At 37.9% G+C, this 27,199-nt stretch overlaps 1 protein-coding gene across 2 annotated transcripts in view; it reads right to left on the bottom strand.

Annotated features, from left to right (window-relative positions):
• Window positions 1–27,199, bottom strand: part of PCSK5 (proprotein convertase subtilisin/kexin type 5) — a 224,567-nt gene that overhangs the window by 137,279 nt on the left and 60,089 nt on the right. For both annotated transcript variants that reach the window (XM_030237104.2, XM_030237103.2), the window contains exons 4-5: window positions 19,499–19,642; window positions 17,158–17,234 (exon numbers count right to left, since the gene is read on the bottom strand). In XM_030237104.2, coding sequence (XP_030092964.2) covers window positions 17,158–17,234; window positions 19,499–19,642 — 221 coding nt within the window. The remainder of the gene's footprint in view (window positions 1–17,157; window positions 17,235–19,498; window positions 19,643–27,199) is intronic.

The following is a 27,199-nucleotide window of genomic DNA, read 5'->3' on the forward strand; positions in this document are numbered from 1 at the left end:
AAGGGTAACCTTTATTCACAAAATCAAACCGACAAGGTGGAAACTGATTCATTCTAAAGCTGGCTCAAGATTTCACAATTATATTATCTCAACTAATTTCCTATTGATCTGTCACAATTCATTACTTGGTTGCAAAACTTAAACAGAGAATTTTTCAAGACTAAATCTGAACTTTATTTTTCATATGAAGAGTAATTTTAAAGCCTAATTCTTCTTTATTTGAAAAAAGCCTGTTTTTCTTAATCAACAAATAAATGTCTTACCCATTTATAGAATTAATTTGAAAAGCCTGAAATAAATAATTCAAAAATCACATAAGAAAACAAGTTTTGAAAAGATCCCTATACTATTTCAAAGTATTTCCAGTCTTCTAGCTCTGTGTTTGAAGTAATGCCTTTTAAAAATGTCTTAATATTTAAATGAAAAGACCTGTCTTAAAAAGTTTTACATGACATTCTATCCAAACACCCCTTCTTTTAATTATGGTTTTGTTAGGTGTACATGCAAGTTTTGAGGTGTTATCATTTAAACGTCAAAGCACATAGAACTATACTTTAGAAATGTAGAAATACCTGCAGACATCAGCTTTGTGCAAAGAATTCATTACTAAATCATTCCCTGTCTGGTAAAAGGCATGTGGCTAAACTGCAGCTTCCCAGATAGAGACTGCATTGCCAAGAAATCCCTCATAGGTACCAAGTTTGGGAAGATATGATGGGAGGAAAGTGTGGAAGATGTGATGGGAGCAAATGAAAGGATAAAAGCCACACATGGAGAAGGGAGGCTGCCTGGAGAAGAATGGAACAAATAGTTTGAATTTCTCCTAGGCTCCAGATAGAATATAAGGATATCTGCTACTTAGGTAGCTACGTCCAACAGGCCCTGTCAGAAAGATTACATTTCCACTGTATCATCAAACATGCCGGTTACCCCACAGCCAAGTAATGAGCGCAACATCAGTTCTGCTCACTCTCTCTACTCAAAGACCCTCCTCCCATCACATCTTCCCAAACTTGGTACCTATGAGGGATTTCTTGGCAATGCAGTCTCTGTCTGCGAAGCTGCAGTTTAGCCACATGCCTTTCACCAGGCAGGGAATAATTTATTAATAAATTATATGCACTAAGCTGATGTCTGCAGGTATTTCTACATTTCTAGAGTATAGTTGTACGTGCCTTGATGTGCCCTCCTGGGATGCCCTTTTTCTCAGAGGGAATTTTCCTATGCATAAAGACAATGCATTAGTACTAAGAAATAAAAATCCAACTTAGTCATTATTACAAATCAGAGCAGAATCCCAGGGATGTAACCTGTAACATGAACTAAACTATGTGGTTGGTGGAGATTGAAAATGATAGGAATAAAGGAATTTTAAGTGTTATAACAATTTCAATACTATGGAAAGAGAAAGAATGGAAATTTGGGTATCTATTGGTATTTGTAGGAAAATACCTGAGCTGGAATTTATTTTTTGCAAAACTCTTCTTTACTTAAACTTTCAATTGTTTTCGAAGTTGTCTCTTAACCTGCAATATAATCCTCAACAGGAAGTGTGGTATCTGAAGGGTTACAATGTAATAACAGTTGGAGAAAATCATATTTTAACAGCAATCATTAGAAATGCACTTTATTGCATCCCAGACTAATGTCTTACATAACGCTGAAAAAATATTATTTTAGAGCTGATAATCTATAAATGTTCTCTAATAATCTGGACAGTGGAAAACACTTTCCAAATTGACACTAGGTTGAGATGATTTTCTAGGTACATCTGAATAAGGACATAAAAAGGAACTGTAACACATTAAAAGCATAGGCAAGGAAAATATCAATCTTTTGCCTTTAAAACATAATCTGCTCCAGTTGGAAAACAGCAATAATAAAGCTATTTCCCAAAGGAGAGATATTTGGACATTACCAGTGAGAAAGATGACAGAGTAAATATGAAAAACAAGTTACACAAATCTTCAATGTGAGATATCAAGAAAAATGCCAAAGACCTGGGTGTCATCACAGGCAGGATACTGTTTCTCAGCATCACGGTGTTGTAATGTGGTTACAGCACAGGACTGGAAGACCTCCAGTCAACGTCCCCAGGGCTAATGACTTTATGCATGATTATGGGAAGTTGCTTTTAGAGCAACTTGAAAATATCTCATCTATTTCTCACAAAATCAAAGATGACAGCATTAAAACAAACACATGGAACACTTCACACATCAGACACGCAAATTTTAAACTTAACAGCATGGGTAGCAGCAATGCTGACTTGCCACTCTCTAAGCATTTGTTAGCTATTAGCAGTTAATTTGTCACAAGTGTGAAGTTCTGATGCAAGCCTAGGAAAGGAATGTGCCTCTACAATTTCATTACCATTTTACAGTGTTGTTTTTGTGAGCAGGAAAATTAACTGAACATATAAAACAAATATGCCAGTTTTCTTTATTTTCTAAACAAGCAATGAATAGATTGTCTGATGGAGCCAATGAAATAAGACGTAGAATAAAAAATATAAAACAAAATCAGTAAATAATATATTTAGCCAAGTGTATAGTCTAATGTATTTAAAAAAAAAAAATTACTGATGCCTTACTATGCTTTAATCCAAGACAAAATTTTTATTCAGCCTCTTTTCAGGAAGGAAAAAAAAATGGTGAGAAGAAATAACCCAGTCCATTCACCAGGACAGCAAAACTTTCAGCTGAGCTTTTTTTTTTTATACTGCCTTTCACACTAACTGTACACCAACCTTCTCAAGGTGGGCAATCCAACTCTTGCTCTTAAGTCACTAAAGCAAATCACAAGTAAAACTTGTACAGATCAGCTCCTGTGCTCTGGAATTAAACCTAAATTAAATCAAGGCTAGTATTGCCTCGGAAGAGTTTATAATTACCTAGACATACGTAATGAAAAGCACTACTTTGTCTCCTTTAGAAACTGAAGCATGTAAGGCTCTTTAGACTTCAAGACTCCCCTGCCACATAAGCAAAAAGTTCTTTTTATAACCAAATGCCAGTTCTTTTTATAAACTCTCAACCAGGTTGGTCGAGAGGCTGTAGAAAGGGTGGAAAATCCTAGAACAAGGAGGTTACAAGCAATTCTGGCAGTCTCTTTTTGTACAGCTTAAAGAATACAGAAGAAAAGGAGATTCAGGGGAGACCTTATCACTCTCTGCAACTCCCTGAAAGTAGGATGTAGCAGATTGGGTTGGTTTCTCCTCCCAGGCAACAGCAAGACAACTCAGTCTTAAGATTCACCAGGAAGGTTTAGGTTGGACATTAGCAAGAATTTCTTCACAGAAGGAGTGATGGGGCATTGGAATGAGCTGCCCAGGGAGGTGGTGGAGTCACTGTCCCTGGAGGTGTTTAAGAAAAGACTGGATGTGGCACTCAGTGCCCGCCGTGACAAGTTGGTGATGGATCATAGGTTGGACTTGATGGTCTTTTAACCTAGTTAATCCTGTGATTCTGTAGCACAAAGACTTGGTAAGAACCGAATACCTGTCTACACTTTTCTCATTCTTTATCTCTGAGATTAGATAGCTTTATCACTTTGCTCATGACATACAGAAAAAAAGAAACAAAAGCCCAAGTTCAAATCTTGGCTAGCAAAAGGGTAAGGGGAACAACTACGTTATGCATCTTAATGAGGGGAAAGGGACAAAATCAGGAATGTGTTTTTATACAAGAAAAAAATGGAAATACTTTTTAAAAATAGTTAATTTAGCTAATTCTTTACACTTGGGATTATGGGTTCAAAATTTAAATTCTCTGTTCCTAATTCTCTGAGTCTACAAAAGTCTCAGTGAATAGAACACAGTCCTAGAACTGAAGATTTTGCAGTATCCTAAAAATATTACTTGTTTAACTTTGAGTAACAGCAGGGTGACAGAGTACTCTTGCCCAATAAAGGTATCTTTGAAACTTCCCAAGGCAACTGCTAAAAAAAACAAACAGAATAAACCGCTTTCCCAGTACATCTCCTCCTTCCTTGGGATACTGGCCCTCTCTCACATATTAATACTGCCAGAAGATGACAGGAGTAAAGTAACCTATATTGGGTCACTCAAGACTTCCGGTATCTCTGGCTAAAATCCACAGTATTTCCACAAAAAAGACGTATCTGGCTTCTTTGGGAAGAAGAAGGTATAAAGGTGGGTATAAGGCTGCCCCTCTATAGTTTTCTTGAAAGACTTGACACAAACTCTCATGTAAGTAAAAAAAAGACAGAAAAGTAAATACATTTAAATGAGCAAAAATCTTTGCAGACAGCTTCTTATACTATTTTAACAACATTTTATTTCACTTTAATTTACCCTTGTCCATCTCAAAAACAAAACACAAAAAATGAAAAATTAATACACCTGATATAAGTATATTCATAAGATTTGAAAATGATGTCTCACAGTAATTCTTCACATAAAAATATGGATAATGAGTATAGTTTCAGGTTTTGCCTTTTGAGTCTAAAATTAATCCTAATTCGGGAACAAGGCCTTAGATTGCCAACCAAGTTAGTGTCACTCCCAATGTTAATTTACGCAAATCAGAAACTCTTGGTATGCTTTATGAATGGTTCCTATTAATTTAATCTTCTGGTTCATATAATCTTTCACTAATGAACTGTTATCAGTGTTTCTGAATATATGGCTATCCAAAGTCAATGATCTATACAATTTTCAATAGTCTTTGAAAGCTTTAGAGTAGGAACTGGAACACGAAAGAATTATTATTTTGGCTACACAATGTATTTGCTATTCCAAGGAAAGACAACCCATATTTACCCAAGATATCCTTAGAAAACAAAGTCTTGGACACAATGAATAAAGCTTGTTAGAAAATTGCTGCTAAAAATTCCAAAGGTACCACCTAGAGTGAACACTCTTATATATGGGAAAGGTTACTATATACTGGCTGCACTATGATATCTGCACAGTAAGAAAGCTTTGGTTGAGATGGATACAGGTGAAGCAGTTTGTCATCTGTTTTTTGAAAAAGTGATTAAATAAGTCACACAGATTTGATTCTGCACTTGTATGCATTTCATCCCTTTTACTATAATATCTAAACTATTAAAAAAGTAATACTTTTTGGATGTAAGAAGATACTTCCATTCTCATTCTACTGGAGAGGTACCAAAAGCTTGAAATGTAAATCTGAGACTAAAGGAAACACCTCTACTAGAATAGCCACATCTTAATAAAAACTTTCAGGACAAATATTTCAGTTCTACACACTTTTCTTTGTTCTGTAAGCAAATTACCATATAACTTCTGTAAACAAAGCCAGGAGTAAAACTTTGGACTGCAGCTTCTTAGCAACCTTGCACAAGCTAGCTAACTACATTTAAGCCAGTGAGAGGCAGGAATATTTCAATGAGAAGCAAGAATGTTTTCTTCCACATTACTACCATCTACATGGTAGATGTTTGCTTTGTGAATTAAAAGACCTGATACAACAACCTAATTGTGCATGAAAAAACCAAGTAATGTAATTTATTTAGTTTAAGATTTTCATCTATTTGTTCTTATAGCTGCCAAGTTGATTTCTAAGGTTTCAGGGGTCCTTGACCTGCTTTGGAGATAGACAGTTTCCTATGTATTTGAAGTATCCTATATATATCTACATACCACAATTTCCTCTGAAAAATGTATCTGCTGTTGTTAGATGTAATACCTGAAATTATATGAGTTAAAGGAATCAAAGGTGTAAAGTTGGTTTTCTTCTTTTCTTCTTCTTTTTTTTTCCACCTCCATTGCCCTGCCGGTTATGTGATGCTTTACAAAGGCAAATGGACCAGCATGGCAACTGTGGGATCAGTAACTCTGTAACAGCTCCATGACTGAATACTTCCCTGGAGTGTAGGACCCTTATACCAGAATGTGTCAACTACAAATGCAAAATGCAGCTTATACTACCAAAGATCCCATGGTCAACTTAACAGTGAAACTAAGCTTGCAGGAATAATGCTTCAGATATCTGTTGCCATAAAGAAGCCTTCCAAAGCTATTAGTTACTGAACTCCTGAGAACTAGTACATTTTTAAAAGGCTGAGATATTGACACTGGCAGACAGCTAGCACCCACCCAATCACTTGATCCCTCCTTCCCATTGGGATTGGTGGGAGAATTGAAAGAGCAGATGGGAGAAAAACTTATTATTTGAGATAAAAACAGTTCAATAAATAAAGAAAAAGAAAATATGTAAAACACAAACAAGTGAGCCATAGGCAATTACTCAGCATGTCCCACAAGCAGACTTAACGCCCAGACACTCTGCAATCCACACTTATTTTGGCAATAACCCCTCCAGCCTTAGTTCGGAGCACACTGTTAAATGTCATGGGTTAGCTCTGACCAGCTGGAATCTGTTGTGCCACTTTTGAGATCCTTGTCCCTGATCAGCCTCCTTGAATGAGAGGGCAGTGTAAGTAGCTGAGAAAGCCTTGGTGCTCTGCAAGCGCAGCTCAGCAGTAGACAAAATATGCATTATCAACACAGAACACAGAACCATGACTTAAACCAAAATCTATGTTCTTTCACAGAATCACAGAACAATTTAAGTTGGAAAAGACTTTCAGGACAAGTGAAGTAAACCTTTGACTGATCACCACCATGTGAACTAGATCATGGCATTATGCGCCACATGCAGCTTTTTACTGAATGCCTCTGGGGAAACTGATGCCACCACTCCCCTGAGCAGTCTGCTCCACTGCTTAAACAACCCCTTCAGTGAAGAAATTCTTTCTGGCGTCCACCCTGGATCTCCCCTGAGTTTGGGACTATGTCCTCTCTCCCTGCTGCTGGCTGCCTCAGAGAAGAAGCCAACCCCCACCTTACTATGACCTCCTTTCAGGCAATAGTAGAGAGCAGTAAGGCCTCCCATGAGCCTCCTTTTCTCCAGGCTAAATACCCCCACCCTCAGCAGCTCCTCACGGGACTTACCCTCTAGACCCTTCATCAGCTCTGTTACCCTTTTCTGGACACATTCCAGAACCTCACTGTCTTTCTTCAAGTGAAGGGCCCAGATTGGAAATAGAACTTCAGAAGCAGCCTCACCAGGGCCTCATACAGGGGGACAGTCACTTCCCTGGTCCTGCTGGCCACTATTCCTGACACAGGCCAGGATGCCATTGGCCTTTCTGGCCACCTGGCCAGACTCTGGCTCATGTTTAGCTGGCTGTCAACCAGCATCCCCAGGTCCTTTTTCCTGGACCATTTTCCAGCCACTCTGTCCCCAGCCTGTGGTGGTGCATGGGGGTGCTGTAACCACAGTGCAGCACTCGGCCTGGCTGAACCTCACAGCTGGCCTCAGATGATCAATCCATCTTGTCCAAATTCCTGTGCAGAGCCTGCCTGCCCTTTAGCATATCAACATGCACCCAACCTCGCATAATCCACAAATATATCCACTTTACACCCAATTACGCCACCCAAATCATCAGTAAAGATATTGAACAGGACTGGGCCTAACACAGAGCCCTGGGAGCACCACTAGTGACTAGATGCCTAGTGGATGCAGCATCATTCACCACCGCATTCTGGGCCTGGACAGCCAGTCAGGCTTCCACCCCAGGGAAGAGTGCATCTGTCCAAGCTGTGAGCTGTCAGCTTTTACAGGAGAATAACATGGGTCAGTAATAAAGGCTTTGTGGCAGTCCAGGCAGACAAGATCCACAGCCTTTCCATCACCCCTTCGGCAGTTCAGTCGGTCACAAAAGGAGATCAGGTTAGTCAAGCAGGACTTACCTTTCCTAAATCCTGCTGCCTAGGCCTGATCCCTTGGTTGTGCTGTATGTGCTGTGTGATTACACTCAAGATGATCTGTCTGTCACTGCGCTGGGCACCAAGGTCAGGCTGAAAGGCCTGTAGTTCCTTGGAAGTTCCTTACAGCCCTTCTTGGGGATGGGTGTCACAGTGGCTAACTTCCATTCATCTGTGATTTTCTTGGTAAGCCAGGACTGATGACAAATAATGGAAAGCAGCTTAGCGAGCTCTTTCAACAGCTTCCTTAGTATGTTTGGATGAATCCCACTCTGTCCCTTAGACTTGTGAGTTTCCAAGTGGCACAGCCAGTCTCTCAGGACTTTGTTCCAGATTGAAGTGGGTCTACTCTGCTTTTTGTCCCTGTCCGCCAGTTTAGGGGGTTGGTTGTCTTTACTGCTAAAGATTGAGACAAAGAAAGCATTAAGTTATCTCAACCTCTTCCTCATCGTTGGCGATACTCCCCACCAGGTACAATAACGAATGGAGATTTTCCTTGGCCTTCTTTCTGTTCTTAATGTATTTATAGAAGCATTTTCTATTATCTTTTACAGCAGCAGCAGCCAGATTGAGCTCTAGTTGAGATTTCACCTTTCTAATTTTCTTTCTTCATGACTTAACATCACTATATTCTTCATGAGTTGTCTGCACCTTCTTCCAAGGGCTATAAACCCACATTTTAAAATCTGAGTTCCTGCAAAAGTTCCCTGTAACAACAATTCTCTTCCCTGATGGCTCACCAAATAGGGTGGTCTGCTCCTCTGTCTTTAAGATTTCCATCTTAAAGTATGTCCAGTCTTTCTGGATCCCTTTATTATGAAGAACCGACCACCTTAAATTCATGGCCATGAGCCTGCTTTGTTACAAATACATTCTGTACTTAGATATCTTATCTTATATTCTATATTCTGTTTCACAAGATTTGTATGATATGATATTATCAGTCATTGTATATTCTGATTCATGCTTTTCATCCACACTGACAACAATCTGTATAATCTGAAGATAACTCAGGTGCTTCAGCAATCTCATTCTACTTAAAATCTCCACACTTCTGTGTAACTGAAGTCCCAATGACACAAAAGAGAATACTTCTCAAAATATTTTGCATCAATTCTATTGAAATCAGACTTCAGCAGAAATGAAAATTATTTTATGAGTACAAGAATGCAAATCTGGAGTTTCATGCTTAGATGTTCCTGGCAGGAAAAGAAGTCCTGGAAGCCTCTGGCTATCCCAACTGTTCAGGGCAACCCTCTTAGGGAAAATTTTCTTTCAGGCAAGAAAGATACTGACAGATGCAGGGACACTAAAGTCACAACACAAAAAGGAGGAGCAATACAGTGATGTGCGCACAGGTCATGGATGGATCTTCATCTAGTCTGCATACTCCACTTTTCATAGTGGACAGCTGCTGTGAAAACGTTTTAAAGAAATTAAGATTATGTAACTCTGGATCTGCAACATATTCCAGCTCAGAGACATATTTCCTACTCATCTTAAATTCTGAGTGCAATTTCAACTGTGCTGTGCAAGATATGTACTTTGCTTAATCCTAAATTTCAATTGATGCTATTCTGCATTAAACAGACCTTCTATTTCACCTTAAAGACACATTTCAAAAATGAATGAGGAAATTGTTGAAATAAATTCAAGTCCTACTTTTATCTTTGTTGATAATTGCTTTTTAATGAAACTTATATAATTGATTCAGCAGGATCAAAGTTTCCTTTTACTTGGAAAAACAGTTTCAGCATTGGAAGTCTAATTCTCACACACTCACTTCAGTGCAGAACAAGTCAGCAGCTGTTCATCTGATGTTCATGGAGTCTTAAGAAGAGAAGTGCGGGGACATAAGTTTGGGCTGAAAGGAGAAGTAAAACATATCTTCTCACTATACTGTCTTTGCCATTCCTTGACAAAACTCGCCAACAGCCTCACCATCACACATTTTGCCTAAGTAAACAAGCCATAGTCTCCTTCTCAGTTTTCTAACACCATATATTTGATGATTGCTTTAAGTCTGTATAGCAGTACAAGAAATTTTTAAACCAGGTTATACTCATCAGTGCAATCTACATCTGTAATATCCAGTCCTTTACTTCTATTTCTGAATTTCTCTACCTTGATTATTTTCTTTCAGGAACAGAAAAAAAGACAATTTATCTTCAAGAGAGAAATCTGACTTTGATAAAATGTCTGAGGTAATAACCTGACCATATCTTTAAGAAAAATTACAGAATCACAGAAATGTAAATCAAGGCTATAAAAACAAACCTGCCAGCAATAACCTTATGAATGCACACATTTTATTTGCAAAAAAAGCAGCATCTGAAAATTTCTTATAAAACACCCCTAGTAATGCCATTAAGACATTAATTTCTGTCATAACTTAGCAAAATTCAACCATTAACAGTATATTTATAAAAATGCTTCAGTTTAAAAGCTTTTGACACTGGATTCACAATTGCTTTATCAAACCTATAATTAGAGGTCAGCCTTGATGCCACAAACATTAGAAGGGTAATCAATGCTATACGTGTGCCAGCTGAAAAATCTCAATGCACCACATTTTTCACTACCTTTGACTGTGCTTACTATGAAATCATCTTGCAAAATCAATGACCATGGATCAACATGGATCCCCTCTTTAACTTTCTCCCATACCTATAATGTCTGAAGAATGGAAAGCACAGAAGAAATGTATTTGTGCTTTCAAATTCTATTCAGCTGTATACGTATACATGCATGCAACTTGAAACTGGTTTATCATTTTACCTCATCAAGACTAGCCTACTGTAGCTGCAAATTCTCCCCTGCTAAGTTCAAAACCTCAAAATACAGACACATACTTACAAAAAATAACTACTCTGGGAAAAAGAACATCTGAAAAAAACCTTTCACATCCAACTTTTGATAGAAAAGAATTCAGAAAAGTTTGTATCCCTCCTATTGTTGACTTTGAATTGTAAGGGAATATCTGACTCACTGTGATCAGTAATTTACATAAAAGCACTAGAAGCAGTTGCATAATGCTTCAGAACTTAATTTTATTTCTGAGCTCATTGTCTGGTACTTTGGTAATTAGAAACAGAAAGAAGGCTTTCCTTAAGTGTTGTAGTTAAATGTTTTGAGACCATGAGAGTCTTATACATCATAAAAAGGAAGAGCACTGTTCCTCAAACAGCAGTTAAGCAGTAAACCATACTGATCAGTGACTGATACCAGGGTATAGATAAAAGACTATTTTGCTCATATTTTAATTGAAATTCTAGCAGAATCTGGGTTTTGTTTATTCCTCTGTTTCACTCTTCTCACTTTGAATGACTACTCAAACAATTTCCTTTCCTATGGTTCTCAAAAATCATAAATTATACCACTTATGGTTTTCAGACAGGACTCTGTAACACAGTGTGATAAGATAAGGAGCAGATTAGAAGAGTTTAACAAAAAGACAATTTTTGGCAATCTGACAAAACCTTCATGATGAGATTTTTCACTACTGAAACGGGAACCTAGATCAAAAGGCTAGTTATCCAAGGCTTGTAGTCCAATGAATTTTTTAGTGTCTTGTGAATATGAAATGCTGTCATCAAGGACTGATCATAAACACCAGTGATGAGGGGTGCCTACCATGGGACTTAACAGAGACTACCCCTCCTCTAGCCTGGCTAATTGTCCTCAGCTTCCAGTAAGTCTAAGATCTCACTTACTTTCAGAAAACTTCAAATGAACAAACATTTTCTTCTGAAATAGCAAAGCATGAGAACTTCAAAACATAATCTGTTAGTTTGTTCTGTTTTACTGCACACCTCACCTCGTCCCATGCAAAACACCTGTTTTGCATTAAAAGGAAAACATCATCAGATGCAATATGTAGTAAGGATTTGTGCTCCATGTTTTTAAAACAATTTCCTTTCAAGAAAAGAAAGTTTTCTTCTTAAAGATTCTACCTACATGTTTTCAGTTCTACCCCGAGAGAGAAAAAAGGAAGCATGTATGATGATTGCCCCCGAGGTATAGCAATCTGAAGGATATGCATGTTGTATAACAGCACCCAAAGACTAAGTAACAGTTAAAACAGAAAGAAAAAATTGCTCCAAAGGAACCTGTAAAATTATTATACTTCATCACAGTACAACTCTGCAAGCTGCAAAGTTTATCTTCCTTATTTTTACAGTTTTACCCTGGAACCTTTAACTACTGGCAAGCAAGATCTAGTATGTCATGCAGTAAAATACTCCCCATGCACCATATGCTGGCTGGCCCTTGGTTGGGTCATGACTTGGTTCTGGCCAGGAGAGGGTTAATTTTTGCAGCAGCCAGGAGGGATGAGGCCTCCTTGAGCTGTGAAAGGGAGAGGAGTGTTGTTCAGAGGGGTGTTGTTTGTGGGACTGCTGGTTTGTAGGACTGTGAGGTCTGGTGCTGGGTTCTGCGGTGACCAATCACATGTGGATTGCTCGCCTATCTTGCACACTGTCTTATTGGCCTTCTTGTTTCTTTGCTGTTCCCAGTAAACTGTTGTTATCCCAGCCAATGATCTTCACCCTCTGTGCCTCCAACTCTCCTCTCCAGCCCCACTGTAAGGGAGCAGGAAGAAGCTAAAGGAGTGATACAAGGTCTTCAGTATTTAGTGGGAACAGTAAACTGTGGAATAACATTTCTAAACCATGACAGGTCACTAGATTGTAACTTGGAGATTACCTGATAAATCACTAAGAATGTTCCTTGTAAAAAGTGGCATCTCAGTCCGTAAGCTGAAACAGACTAAATTTCACTACTAACATCTGCTAAAACTGCAGCACAGTAGGTTGTGGCCATAACAGCAATGAGTTTACAATCAGAATACAACCAAAACGTAATAAATCAGGATTACAGTCACTTACTGCAGCTTCTATACCAATGACCTCTGACTGCTTGGTTCAGATCCTGGTTTTCACCAGGATCTGAATGAACATATCACCAGTTAGAGAAAATAATCCAAAATCTGCAGTTTCCTAAGAATCCTAACTGAAGTCCATGAAATTTGCAGTGACACTGAGACACACTAGACACCTGACATTTAGTCACTGGTACCTGGAATCAACAATACCACACTCATTGTAAGCATTTAATTCTGTTGATCTGAAACACATATACATATTAAGTGAATTCTCTATCCTAAATTACCTGCCTCTTAAGGAGTATTTCTGTGCTATCAGAGACGGTTTTCTGGCATTAAACAGACCACGCTCAGCCAGTTGACAATACCACTTCATGCTTTTGTTTTTTTTAGCCTCCAGAGGCAGGAGAACATCATGTTGAAAAGTCAGGGTACAGAAGAATACCAAACACAATTGAGATTCCCTCTGAAAAAAATGCCTTTACCTAAGAGCTGATACCTCACTCCAGCTGAAAGCACAAGACGCAGCAGTGCTCTGTACAGTTTATCTTCCCTTCTGCTTTGTCTGCAGCACACAATACAGCAAATTTAAAATCAATACCAACAGGTGCCTACCAGCACTCAAACTGCATAGAAAAATACTCCCAGTTGCCAGCATTCCTTTCTGTCACATTGCTGCTGTGGGAATCTTTTGAAATGATCTTTCAAGTCAACAGTGAGAGACTTGAGGCTCTCTGTGTTTGCTGTGCTCAGTTCTTCAGGTATCTGCACTGAAGAGAGTCACAGCAGGCAGTAATGCTTTTCAATTTTCTTCTATTGACTATCCAAGTAGAAACAGAAGCTGATCTGCCTGTCAAGTATCTTGTATCCAATATGATTAAATAACTCTGGATGTACTACAGGCCTTCATCATAAGCAAAGAGTATAAACTACCAGTTTGTCGCTCTGTGAAGAAAGTTAAGACTTTGGCGTGTTATTGGGCATCTATATTAATGTGATTGGCAAATGGAAGTAATAATGAATCACAATGGATATCATGGCAAAACAATGCCAATGTGTTGGATCAAACAGGACTGAAACTCACCAACTCACTAATTTTTTGTTTGTGAGAAATGCTGTGAAGTTCTCCCCATATTGCAAAGTTCAGACATAAGAGATTCTGTTTCCAATAACTTTTGAATGACAAGAATTGTTGTCTCTCAAAAATCTTACACTCATTAAAAAGCAATTTAGGAGGTTATTGAAATAAATTATTTATGTAGTGGGATGCATCATTGAAAAATGTTGAAGAGGCATCCAAAGAGTGACTCAGTATCTCCAAAACAGAAATAACAGCTCACTTTTACTTTTTCTTATGTAAGTTTAATAAGAACTGCATTAAAGTCAACTGGTATTATTTAAAGGAGTTTTTTTTTAAAGTCCCTCTGTTTTATAAAAGTACCCATCATCACAGTAAAAACTAACCTTTGAAATATGATCCTTAAGAAATTTCTTATGAAACAGAAAAAGTAATTTTAGTTTGTTCAAATAAAAAAATACTAAAGAACATTTCTGTTTTATTCCTGAGGCTGTACAATAAGCACAGTACCGTTTCAGTGATCCCATTTGCATTCTGTTATGGACCTGAGACTGATAATGCCTAGTTTTATAAACATAGATGTTAACAAATAGCAGTGGAATAACAGAAAAAAGAATAAAGCAGTAAACCAAAACAAGATGCCTTGCATAGTACAAATTACTTCATCCACAGCTGACTGCCTCCAAGCAAAAGGAAACTCTAGTGTCAGTCTGTACCATTTAGAAGCTTTGTGATTTGCTGGCAATTTGTAGAAACCAAAGGAAACTTTTGGCAGTATGCCTACATACCATAGTAGTTAAAGAAACTATCATCCCACCCATTTTGACTACAAGCCTTGAAAGACTAGTCTAATGTTTCTTCCTATCCTCCTGTTCTCCTTAGTTAATAGAAGATTTAATGTAGAACTTCCAAAATGTAATTTTGGAAAGTGCCACTCTGGTGCTCACACTAAAGTAATCTACAATTAACTTTATTTTGCCCCTTAACTTTTGACCAATAAGCGTCAGCAACAGAAAGTTTTCACTGTAATTAAAAGTGAAAAGATAGCACACAGATCCAATACTCTGATGTTTCACAGCTGCATGCAGAGCTGCCCAGACACCTGCTTATTTTTATAGCAATTCTTTTTGCTCTTTATCATTCCATCCCTTAAAAGCTGGATTATAAAATGAGGCAGAATAAACAAGATCATCATGAAAACAACAGTGCATTTGTACATCCCACCTTCACTGAAAACCACAAATTACTATAAAGCAATTTTGTCAGTCCAGCTGCTACCGCAGGAAGCAGGAATCAACCAAACTGATCTACACATTATGAAGTCTCTGTAATGCATGGCTTTCAGAATGTTCCCTGCCTGTGTTTAGCTTGACTTCTGACACAACTTGAGTATCTAGTGCCAAATGGTCATGTATGCTGGACAATGTGAATTCCTGCCCCAATTTCTGAAGGTATTTTAGATACAAAAATACAGACAGGCTATTAGTAATGCCTTTCAGTACCTGTGCAGTGGTTTAACTCTTTGTTTAGTCTAGGGGCAATTAGGAAAAAAGGGCAAGAGCTGCAAAAACTGGAGGTGGTTAGCTGCTGATTATCATGCTTCGTGCGTCTGCTAATTAGAAACATTGACCCTCTAAGTCCTTAGCAGAGGTTAGGCTGCCAAGTAATCTTACACTGAAAACATGCTTCATGTATCCTTGGCATCCAAAAGCTGACTCTACACTGACACTGTACCTCCTGATAACACTGCCAAAGCTCAGTACAGCACAGCTTCTGCCCTCCTATCACCACATTTCACTGCAGAAACTTGGAAACTGGGCAGTGAAAGTACTTAAGGGGGAGGCAGGGTATGAAAACTAAAATCCCCTAGGCTCTAGGACATAAAAGAAGCAGTCCAAATTTATATTCTGTATAGAACTTTAACTACTAATAAAAAAGAAAGCAGACTCCCTTTTCTGGACATGCTTCGTAAGGAAGTATGAAGGTACTCAGCCAAAACAAAGATTCAACTTCACAGGTAAAGGTACGTGGCTTCTTGCTTCACCCAGAAGTCCTTGAAAGTGCACTGAAATTTTAAAGTCTCCAAGTGTACCCTTGTTATCTGCCAAGTCCAAGAAGAGGAACATCTTCTCACAAATGGCCCAGGATGTACCCCTGAAGTGCGTGTAGGGATAGGTGTGTGCTGGACAGCAGAAGAGAGGGATGTGCTGTGATGCAAACACAGCAGCTCAGCTGAAGAGTATTTGCAGAGGGCAACTTAACAAGGCCCTGCTCTTCAGCCTGTCCTATTATGATGTAACAGCCTTTCCTGCCTTTATGAAGGAAGTTTTGACCAGGAGAGGATTCTCCTATCTAAGTGTGATCCAAGGTTGCTCCAACTTGTTTCTGCAGTTAAATCAATGTTAAGTTTTGCAGCTGACTCCCAGCTTTCACCTACTGCATTCTTCTGGACAAAATTTGTTTGCAGGAAAGAAACAACACAACCCCCAAAGCATTTTAGTTGTGTAAAGGACAAGGTTTCAACCTTTGTAGTTTCTTTTCTGTGGGCAGAAAGTATTAAATGCTTTTCACAATTAAAAAAACCCCAAGAACCCAAACCTCAAGAAAACAAAATATATAGTTAACATATTGACAAGAGGATCCTCCTTCCTTCAAAAGATGCAATTCCACAGAAAGCTGTTTCTTTCTGCCAAGTATCTGGCTAAGAAGGTGTTACCAACAAATAACTGCCCTCAAATATCTAGTGAGCTGAAAGATTGTCCACTTCCTGAGGTGAAGTGTCCTCCCTGATTTCTCCAAGCCTTAACTAGAGCACATCCAAAGAGCAAGCTGGAATGAGAAATATCAGAAAGTAGAACTCTGAAGAGGAAATTTGTCATTCATTGAGATGTCTCAAACTAGTCATGTGACACAGATTTAACCTGCCAGAATTCCCACATTCGCGTTTTTATCTAACTCCAAACGAAAAATCTCCATCACTCTTATCTCCAATACATTGTTGCAAGGGAAAAAAAAGTAGCAACCTCTACTAATTTGCTGACTTCAATAAAAAAATTCTAGAAAGTTCAAGAGACTCAGAAACTAGGACAGTTGTAACACAGTTGTAACACATAATAACACCCTAATAATTCAATGAAATGTTATTTAAGATAAGCAAGACATCCCATATATTCTGCTCCCCAAAGAGATATAAAATCGTTCATTTCACGTGCCCAGATCTCTCAGAATGATTTTTATGTGTTTTCAGATAGTTTCAAAAGTTTTCAAAGAGTCATATGTGCACACGGAAAAGACAAAAACATGTATTTCACAAAGATTTTAATGTAGTTAATTCTGTTTTATGAGGAATAAAGTTTTGAAGAGTTTTATTGACTAACTGGTACTCTCTATCTGATGGCTCAGATTGGAAATGTGAAGAGTGTCATAGTGCCTTACTTGTTCTCGTTGCTGGCATCATATCGAGGCATAGGGTCAAAATCATTTCCATTTACATCAAAACTGGCTTGCGAATCCTGTATCCAACAGAAGAAAGAAAACCAGTTGCTAATTAATTAGCCATCTACTCCATGGACCTATACAATCATTACCAGGTTCCTACAGAAGAGTAAATAAGCTAACTCAATATTCCTGTGGTTTTATGGTGACTGCCTTTTCGGAAAGCATTATATACAGGAATTATATATTTCAGTTTAATTTTGGAAAACACAGAAGAATAAAAAATGCTCTGAAAAAGTATGGGTCCAGTACTACGAAGGAAATAGAAAATGGTGTTTCATTTAATCAGAAGACTACTTCTCTTCTAAAAACCTTTAAGAAGTTAAGAGAGTTCATTCTCAAAACTGAGATTTTGCTGAATGTTTTAAGATTCAAAAAATTATTTTCACTACTAAAACTGAAATTTCAGACACTGTTTCAAGAAATAACTATAATATAATTTGCTTAAGAATATTGTTATAAAATTACATCTTGGAAAGCAACACAAACTGCTTCCCCATTTCCTTGGGAGTATAATTGTTTCAAATATCTGCAAGATATCTGTCTTTTTGTTCCATATTTATCATGGTTCTTATAGCCGAAATGAGTTCCTAGAGTGAACAGCTGCTGGTTTGTATGGCTCTCATTAATTGATGCAATGACATGTGGTGTGTTGACATGGCAAGCAGCAATTTTTAAACTCTTGTTTGTTCCAAACCAGTTACACATCCACCTCAAATATTCCTATTTGCAGCACAGGTGATGACCTATAATCTGAGATATAGAATGCATTTGTGATCAAACAAGCAATGTGTATTGCTTGTAAGTTTGGGGAATTCCTTGCTGGCATCAGGAAAGGGAGAGAAGGGTGGTAAAGATATAAATAGTTGCTTTCAATTCAGTAATAGGGCAGTACTGAAATGAAGGGACATGATACAATCTGAGTCATTCACAGAGGAGGTAAAACTTTATCTGCTTTATTTAAATAATTTAAGATATTAAAATGAGAGATGAGTCATGTGATAAGATCAAGCATACACTGACAAATTGGGCAATTGCACCCCACTTGTTTTCACATCCTCCAAGCTGAGTTCCACATGTACCATAGGGAGGGATACATATGTAAATATGGCTAATTTAAAATAAATGGCTTTAAACTGTGGACACACTGTAGTTTTTAATGGGTTATTAAAGACGTCTTTGTCACAATGTCTTAATGCTCTATCAAGAAGCAAGCTTGCTGGCAAGAAACCTGTGTTTAGAACTCTTTAATAAGATCTACATTTGTAATGGGAATGAAGATATGTGCATGCCTTGCACTGGTCATCTTCACCAGTCCAGCTCAATCCAAATGTATTTGCTTCTTTTATTGCTCTGTGTAGAAGTACACCTTGCACACTTTATTTCAGACAAATCATAAGGTCCTCACATTTACACGCCTTCAACTAATGCCTACTTCCAAAAGATAGGACAAACCACTCCAGCAAACGTGGACCTGATGCTCTGAACACCTTCAAACTCTGACACCAACACAGGAAGTAACCCACTAGAGAAGAAGATTCTCCTTATGTGATCAGCTTCCAAGACAGATTAAATCAGTCATCTAAATATGGTGAACCACAAGCAAACAGAAACCTCCTTAGGCAAAGTGAGACACAGAACATAGAAAACAATGGATGCAGCTCTATCACAAATTGTGAGGGGACTCAGTAGAGTTAAAAAAGATTTATTAGAAAGAATATCCTACAACATAATATTCTATACCTGTTCTTAACTGAGTGAACATGAAAGGTCATATACTTTTCCTTTCATATTGTTTCTAGCAGTATGATGAACAGCTTTAAAAATTAATGCATGGAAGGATTACTGTAAAATTACTGTCTTTGAGAAAAGCTTCTGTCTCACTGACTAAAAGTATTGGCAAAATATGGAATTCAGCTGCATGTGTTAACTGAAAAGCAGTGTATTCCAGTTCTAAGTTCTGAGAATGTGAAGATATTAAGTAAAAAAAATTGCAGAAGAGACAAAAAATATCCAGTAACTGGTTCCAGTTCTTCAGATATTCAGGACTCAGCTACAATAGGCGTTCAGATATTAAATACATTCAGATGAAACACAGTCTTAACTAAAACAATACATATTATCAAAACCTGTTTTCCTTCCTCCCATTGGTGTTAACTTTCGAGGAAACACTTGTATGATTCTTCCCCCTTCCCTCCTCTGTTTCTCCATCTTTCTGGAAGCAGCAAATTATTTTTGAGTAATAACAAAGCAGGAAATCTGGGGTCCTGTGAACACTCACATAATTCTGCATCAAGTCTGGGTGGTTTCTTTCAATGCCGTCATCCAGGATGGTGACCACGACATTCTTTCCAGTGTATCCTCTCTTCCAAGCACCTACTATATTCATATCTGATTGGCAATGGTGGGTGTTGTCACTGCAGTGCTGGGGAAAGAAGAGGAGATAAAGATGTATATAGGAGATTACTATTCTACTTTACTATTACTATTTAAAATCACACATGAATATATTGAGTTGAATAGGAACAATACAACATCAATACCTTTATTTAGACAGAAAGCAATTTAAAAAATGCAAAGTGTATAAAAACTGCTAGTCCTGCTTATTTCTCTTTCTGATTACTTTTCTTCATGCTAAGCAATACAAAAGGAAGCATTCAGCTGTACTGAATTTGAAATATTTGAATCTTTTTTTCAAAAAACCAAACCACATGTGGATAAAAGTAGACAAATGCCTGTACTGAAATGCCAATGGAAAAAAAAACCACCTTGCTTTTTAGAGCTTATATGCTGTGTACAATTTCTTGACAGAATGTTTGGAAACCAATCAAGATTCATTTCTATCTACAAAAGAAGGCTTTTGGCAGGTTTTATGCAGTATCAGCAGGAGATGAGCCGCAGTTAAGAACCTGAAATGAAAACACCACTCTGAAAAACTTGCATCTTAGGGGGTTCGATGAATTGTAGATAGTGCTGATTGACAGCAGCCTGGGGTACAGCTTTCAGAGCAACCAAGTCCAGTATCATGGAGGAAGAAAGTTTAGCGTACATTAAAGCTGAAAGCCTCTTCCTAGACACAAATGAACCCAGTTCATGTGAAGAAATTTGGCTCGCCATGGCAATGAGACAAGACCCTCAGGTATTTGCAATGCCCCATTAGCCACTCTCTAATCCACATGCACAACCCTCCCCTGTGAAATCAGTTCAATGAACCTCTCTCACACGAGCACTGCTTTCCTGCAGCTCTGCCAGGCTCAGACAGAGCAACAGGCAAAAATAGAAAAAAGCGAGAGTACAGGGAAGAACAAAGCAAAGGGTGGGAGGAAGAAAAAAGAAATTAAAGAAGAAATTTGTATCATAACAACTGTGGCTGTAGAGCATGCTCCACCTCAATCCCTGTCCCTCCACCTCACGTCCCCACTTCAGCCTCATATCTTGTCACTCTACTACTTCTAAGGAGTAAATAGATTTGGAGGGGTGTGCTACACCTTAACTTAAGTCTTCTTCAGTCAGCAAACTTTCTCAGTCTCCATTAGCAACCCTATGGGCAAACTGATTCCTATTAAATCATATTTTTCCTCCTCCTCCTTTTTCTCCACTTTACCACCCAAATCAGAGGATTTAAGAGTGGTCATTTGTTATTACTAGAGCAAGGTTATTTAATTGTACATAATATAAAGTCTCTTTCAGGGTTTTTCCATTGTGCCCACAAATATCTGTCTCTCTCTGCCTATCCATCCCCACACAAAGGACTCCAGGGACCAGTTCCAAGGAATGTGTAGCTTTTGTTCTCTGTATTGTTTGGAAATGCTCATGCTGCTGGCTTTATGAAATTAATTACAGTGTAAGCTTGCTGTCTGAATGTAATAGTTGTACACATGAGGACTTCTAATGTACGAACAAGATGGTTAAACAAATTTAATGTTTTCAGGTACATTTGTCTTTTTCAAAATGTTACTAAATTAAGTATCAGAAAATACTTGCAAAAGTTTTTACTATCATCTCCCACATTTTCTGATGTGAAGACAAAGAGACAGGAAGATGGAACCACTAGCCTTTAGCCACAGGGTGAGCTACAACAGCCAATCAGGATTCCTGGCTCTGGCCTCCAGTCAGATTTACTGGACCATTACACTGCCTTTATCACCATTTCTGGAATGCCAAATGACCCTCAGCTGCTTTGCTTAATGTCTTGTCCTCTCTTTTAAGGGATGAGCTTGTTATTTTGCTTTCATGCCAGCCAAACCACACAGGCTGAGCAAGCATATGGGTATTTTAATCTCCGTTCCTTTGCAAGCTCTTTGGATCTCTGCCAGAAGGTCACCAGTACTTCCTTTAATGAGTCCATTGCCCTCACTTGTCTTACTTGAATATTTTCGTTTGTGGCAGTGACTGAAGGGGCCTTTGCTAGGGTTCTTGTGCATGGAGACAACTATGAAAGACATCTCTTGCCTTACCGTGGGCTCTGATGATTCTCTCAAGAAACACATGAGGTCAAATTGAGTAAGGAAGGGTAAAGCAATTGTAACTATGAGCCCACTTCTAACTTTAGTATACAGTGTATGTTAACATAGGATACAAAATGCAAAGGCAACAAAGAAGCATCCAAATGGGAGTAGATCAAAGCAGATGAAGAGTTCAGTTATTATCATTACAATAAAAAGCAGCTTCTCATGTCCTATTTAGAAGAGCTTCTGGGTTTTTCTACTCTACTATCTCTACTCCCTGCTGTTTTTTCTTCTATTCAATTATTTATTTATGCATTTTTTAATCTCTGGCCCCTTTCTAGCCTTATTTTTCTCTTCCAATACCATCTTTTACTACTGAAACACCAGTTTTGTTTAATTCAACATATGATCCAAGATTTCTGTATTTTAATCACAAATTAGACTTTTCCCCATATTTGTGTCTGTATTTCTCCAGATAAATCAGAACGGGCATTTTCCTCTTGAAGCAGTCTGATTTGTCTTTAATCAAGAATCATGTCTTTAATCAATCTTTTAGTCTTAGAGTGGAATTCCTCCTCAAGTAATCTTTTATGGTATATGGTATAGATACGCCACTCCACATACAACAGCATCCAATATGCCAGCTATTACTTGGCTTCACTTGCACTCTTTTCTGTCCCCTTGGGACAGGGGTTATTCTCTTCACAGTGGCTAGTATGGGGCTGTTTAGGATTTGTGATGAACAGAGTTTGGATAAAACAGGAATGTTTTTGTTGTTGCTAAGAAGTGGTTACCAGAGCCAAAGCCTTTTTCCTCTTCACATCACTCGCTCAGTGAGGAGGCTGGTGATGGACAAGAAGTTGGGAGGGTACACAGTGGAGACACAGGTGACCTCAACTGACCATACCATAGGATGTCATGCTCACTACTTAGAGCTGGGGAGGGGGAGAAGGTAGGGGAAAATGTCCTAAGCGATGGCATTTGCCTTCCCAAGTCATTTTTACATAATGGAGCCCTGCTTCCTGGAGATGGTTGAAAACCTGAGAAACGGTGAATGAATTCCCTGTTTTGTTTTGCTAGTGTGTGCGGCTTTAGCATTCCGTACTAAGCTCTTTTTATCTCAAAGCATAGGTTTTCTTGCTTTTACCCTTATGATTCTCTCCCTGATCCCACTGCTGGGGGAGTGAATAAGCAGTTGCGTGGTGCTTAGCTGCTGCATTGGGTTAAAATTCCTCTTTCCTTCAAATAACACTTCCTGCAAGGAAATTTCCTGGGTTCCATTCTATAATTTTTCTTTAAGCACCCGCTGCTTCTCTACCACCAATCCAAATTACATTGTCAAGTTGTTGGCAGAGGGCTGGTTTTAATTAATTTGGAAGCACTTTTTCAATTTACAGTGTTACCCAAATAAAGAACTATTAAACATCTGTCATGATAATAAATGTTACAAGATCCAGAATGACTGAATTTTGTATCAATGAGCAAATACTGACTTTTACTGTTTATTTTCAATCAATTTTCCATATTCTTTCTTGTTAGAAATTTTACGTGAATTAGAGTTTTATTTGTTAGAATAAAAACAATTTTTTGCCATGATCATGCACAAATACAGTGGTTGGAAGCTTTTATTAGATCTGTCAATCTTTGAACTATTGTTTTCTGAATTTTAAAGGGACCAGTATAAAATAGACTATTCTACTGTATTTTCTGTCTCTTGAAACAATCAAGGTAATTCAGAAATGTCCTTCATTTGTACTATGACTAGACAACTGCACTAAATCAGCACTACTTCAACAGCATTGCTTTCTTCCATAGCCTGGAGAATACCACCAAAAAGGAATAAACAAACTCTTGCCCAGTTATTTAGAATAATTTAACTAAGATTTTAAAGATTTGACTAAGATTTTAAAGGGGCATTCAAAGAATTATGTTTTTCTTTGGAATGTTTAATTTGAAAATGGTAATGACAACCAATGGTATATCATAAAAACCATGTAGAAGATGGAAAAACCTCTGAAGTACACATAAGAGGAGGAATATTGTATGAAAAATTTCAAATACTGAACTTTTCCCATAATGGAAATTCAAGACTTATGAGCATAAAAAGACAAAATATCTTGTTAAAGATACATCTTTGATACCTTCGGACAGACATTTTGGAAGCCTGCCTTTTCACAATTAACCAACAGACATAACTTAAGAAGGATTTTCTGAAGTTTGCATGTTGCAGTCAGTATCAGACATGGGCATAGATTCTCACACTTTGTCTTAGGTTGGAAATGGGGGGGTATATTCTATTCCTATCTGATGGGGCAGTAATCTTCTGTTAACTGGGCAGTTTTCTTTATCTCTTACACAAGCCATCCTCCCTCAGGGAGATATCTTTTGTTAATAGGCCACTGAGTCTCACTCCATGACAGATAAAATTACATCATCCCACTGGGAGACGCTCTGCCTAGTGGGAGGAGCCAACCATCCCTACGTGGATATGAGATTTGGAACACCACAGGCAGCTTTTTCCGACTGGATTCCCAGAGGAGCAGCTGTCTTCTCCACTAGATCTTCAGAGGAAGACTATACCTTTCTACAGGCTTACTGCTTCCACAGAACCACATCTGTCACTCCAGGAGGACTGCAGTCACCATTTCAGTTGGACTGCTACCAACACCCTGACCCTCAGGGTGTCAGGTTGTATTCTGACTCTGTCAGTGTTGTTTTACATGCATTTACATGTTTATTTTATTTTTATTTTCTTCCCTAATAAAGAACTGTTATTCCTGCTCCCATACCTTTGCCTGAGAGCCCCCATAATTTCAAAATTATAACAATTTGGAGGTGGTGGGTTTACATTTTCCATTTCAGGGGAGGGTCCTGCCTTCCTTAGCAGACACCTGTCTTTTCAAACCAAGAGACACTTATTTTGTGAAATGTCTGTAAAAACTACCTTATGGTCATTATCTTAATGCGTCTGCTGCACTAATTTTTATAGTTGGAGTCTTGGTATATCCAGTTAGGGGTCAGGAACAAAACTGAACAGTTTAACTGAAGACTCAAGAACATATCAATTATTAAAATATTTTGTAATTAGAGAGATTAAAATCAAATTACAAGAATAATAACTGTAAAATTCTGTTCTGTCTTGCTTAGCAATACCTATTAGTCTACAAAACCAGAGTAGAAACAGAAGTTTCTAATTCTGTGACATGCAGTTTCTCAGAAATGGCATACAGTGCCCTCTGTAAGTCTTCATGACTTCACTGCACTGGTTTCTTGCAGTTTTTGAGTTAGAAGGAATTCTTTGGCAAAATCCAGTCCTTATCTATGGGGATATAAAGAAACACAACATGATAATCAGAAAGACCAGTTGTGAGTTTGACAAGTCCTGATCTCATTTAGTGTTAGAGTACCTATACTGATCATGGGAAAGCTCTGAAATACTAGATCCCAGTTAGGGATTAGAAAAGATAGATTGTGGGTATTGAGAAGAACAACAGCAGCAACAAAGAAGTCTGGTTTCCTTAGAGTCATAGTGAAATGGTCTTTGACATAGACAGAAACAAAAATACTACAGTCATACTCTCTGTATCAGAGGGTTTGTCGGCTACTAACCTGCAAGCATGGAGAAGACAGAAGCTGCACAAGATCGCTCGCAGAGGAAGGACAGTCAAGGACCTATGGCTTGACCTTGAGCAACACAAGCAGAGAGAAAGGGGGCACACAGGGCTGATTCTGACATTCTATGCAGTTAAAGAAATTACTATCTCCCTCTTCTGTGAAGGGAATGTAATGCACAGCATTTGGCACTCCTAGCTTGGTCCAGGCAAATGCACAGGCAGCAAAGGTCATACGCTTTTTAACAGAGGGGACATCCTAATACTACATTCAGCTTTCTGAGGTACGGGTTTGTGCAGTGTTTTAAGTTAAAACTTGCCAATTATTCTCTGTTTTCCTGCAAAAAAAAAAAAGAAATAATATATTTTTTATTATGCTTTTCAGGTGATCCAATTTTAAAGGGGAATGAAAGAAGCAAGCAAGGTAGTAATCAAGACAGTTGGAAAGCTAGGGTCCTTATTAAAATGGGCATAAGATAATGTGATCTACTGAAATGACTTTTTGGCTTCTCCCAAAAACCAAGAGTAGGCACTTGAAAGCTACTTTTTCTAAACAGACTATTAAAATAATGTTTCCTTTTAAAAGTTATTTCATCACAAAAAAAAAAAAAAAAGATGATCAATGAAGAAGTTTTAGAAGGAGGAATACTTGCAGATTTTTTTCATTTTTCTCAGTCAAAATCTGATACTTAGTGCATGACAAACAGCACTCGATAACTGTATACAAAAGTAATTCCTTTTAAGTTACATCTTTAAGTAATTTCTGATTGTTGCTGCACACTATATGTTTAAGATCTGTCAGGAGCAAGCAGATAACACAGAGCCTGATTAATCTCAAATACAAGATTCTTTTGCTTGAAGTATCATCCAACTTCTGGAGTCATACTTTGCTGAATTGCTACTTTTTTTTTTAACCTGTACCTGTATCACGAGAAATATTTCAAGACCACATGATACTAAATATTTAATTCCAATTTATTGCTCATGCAGCTTCAAAGGGTTTAGTTAATTTACTTTAGAGATGAATTTGGTTCTTAAGCTTCACTGATTCATTAACTTAGAGGCCAATAAAACAATCACAGACATGCATTATTTTTTGCCTCTTTAAGCAATGAAGACCAGATAGCCATACAAAAGGGCTTCTTACTTCATAAGAATATCTGATGAGTATAGAGAGAAAAGAGAAACTTACAAACCTACATATATGGGTTTTCACAGTGAAAAATATATGTTTAAATGTGAGGGTTTTTTAGCGCTGATCAAACTGCTATTCCTAACAAAAAAAGCATAATTCATAACATGCTAAATTTGTGTTCAAGACAAGTCCATCACTTTTTCATCACTGGTGCTTTTTAAAATCAATATTCATGGTTTTTTTCTTTAAATTGTATGCTGGCTTAAAGAGGAAGTAATTTAGAGAAGCCCTTTATGTCCATTTCACACAGGCTAATGACAGTATACTCTTTTTTAGAGTTCCCCTGCTTTTAGGACTTAGACAGCAAAGCTTTTCTCCCAGCTGTAACTGCCTCTAACATCACCTCCTCTAACATGAGCCATAACCTGTGTCTCCAATGTGACATCTGCCTCTACTCCTGTTTCTTTCCCATGTGGGGGCAACAGGAGAGATTCCTCCAAGGCTGAGAAAGAAAAGCAGCTAAAAATGCCTTATAGTTATTGCACATGGACTGCCACTTCCACTAAGAGGCAAATATGAAAAGTTTCATTTAAAAACTTTTTAAAACCACTGTGAAAGGTTCACTACAATATATAATGACAACAACAACGATAGCGATGATAATAAACAGCATATTAGACTGGTGCACCTTTTATATCCTTTTATCACTGCTCATGTGTCAAAGGTCATATGCTGAAAAGTATGTGTCAGCGTACGGACTCACTCTGAGAAGCACTGGGAGAAATGTA

Source organism: Serinus canaria, chromosome Z, assembly GCF_022539315.1.
Source record: "Serinus canaria isolate serCan28SL12 chromosome Z, serCan2020, whole genome shotgun sequence".
Classification (NCBI taxonomy): domain Eukaryota; kingdom Metazoa; phylum Chordata; class Aves; order Passeriformes; family Fringillidae; genus Serinus; species Serinus canaria.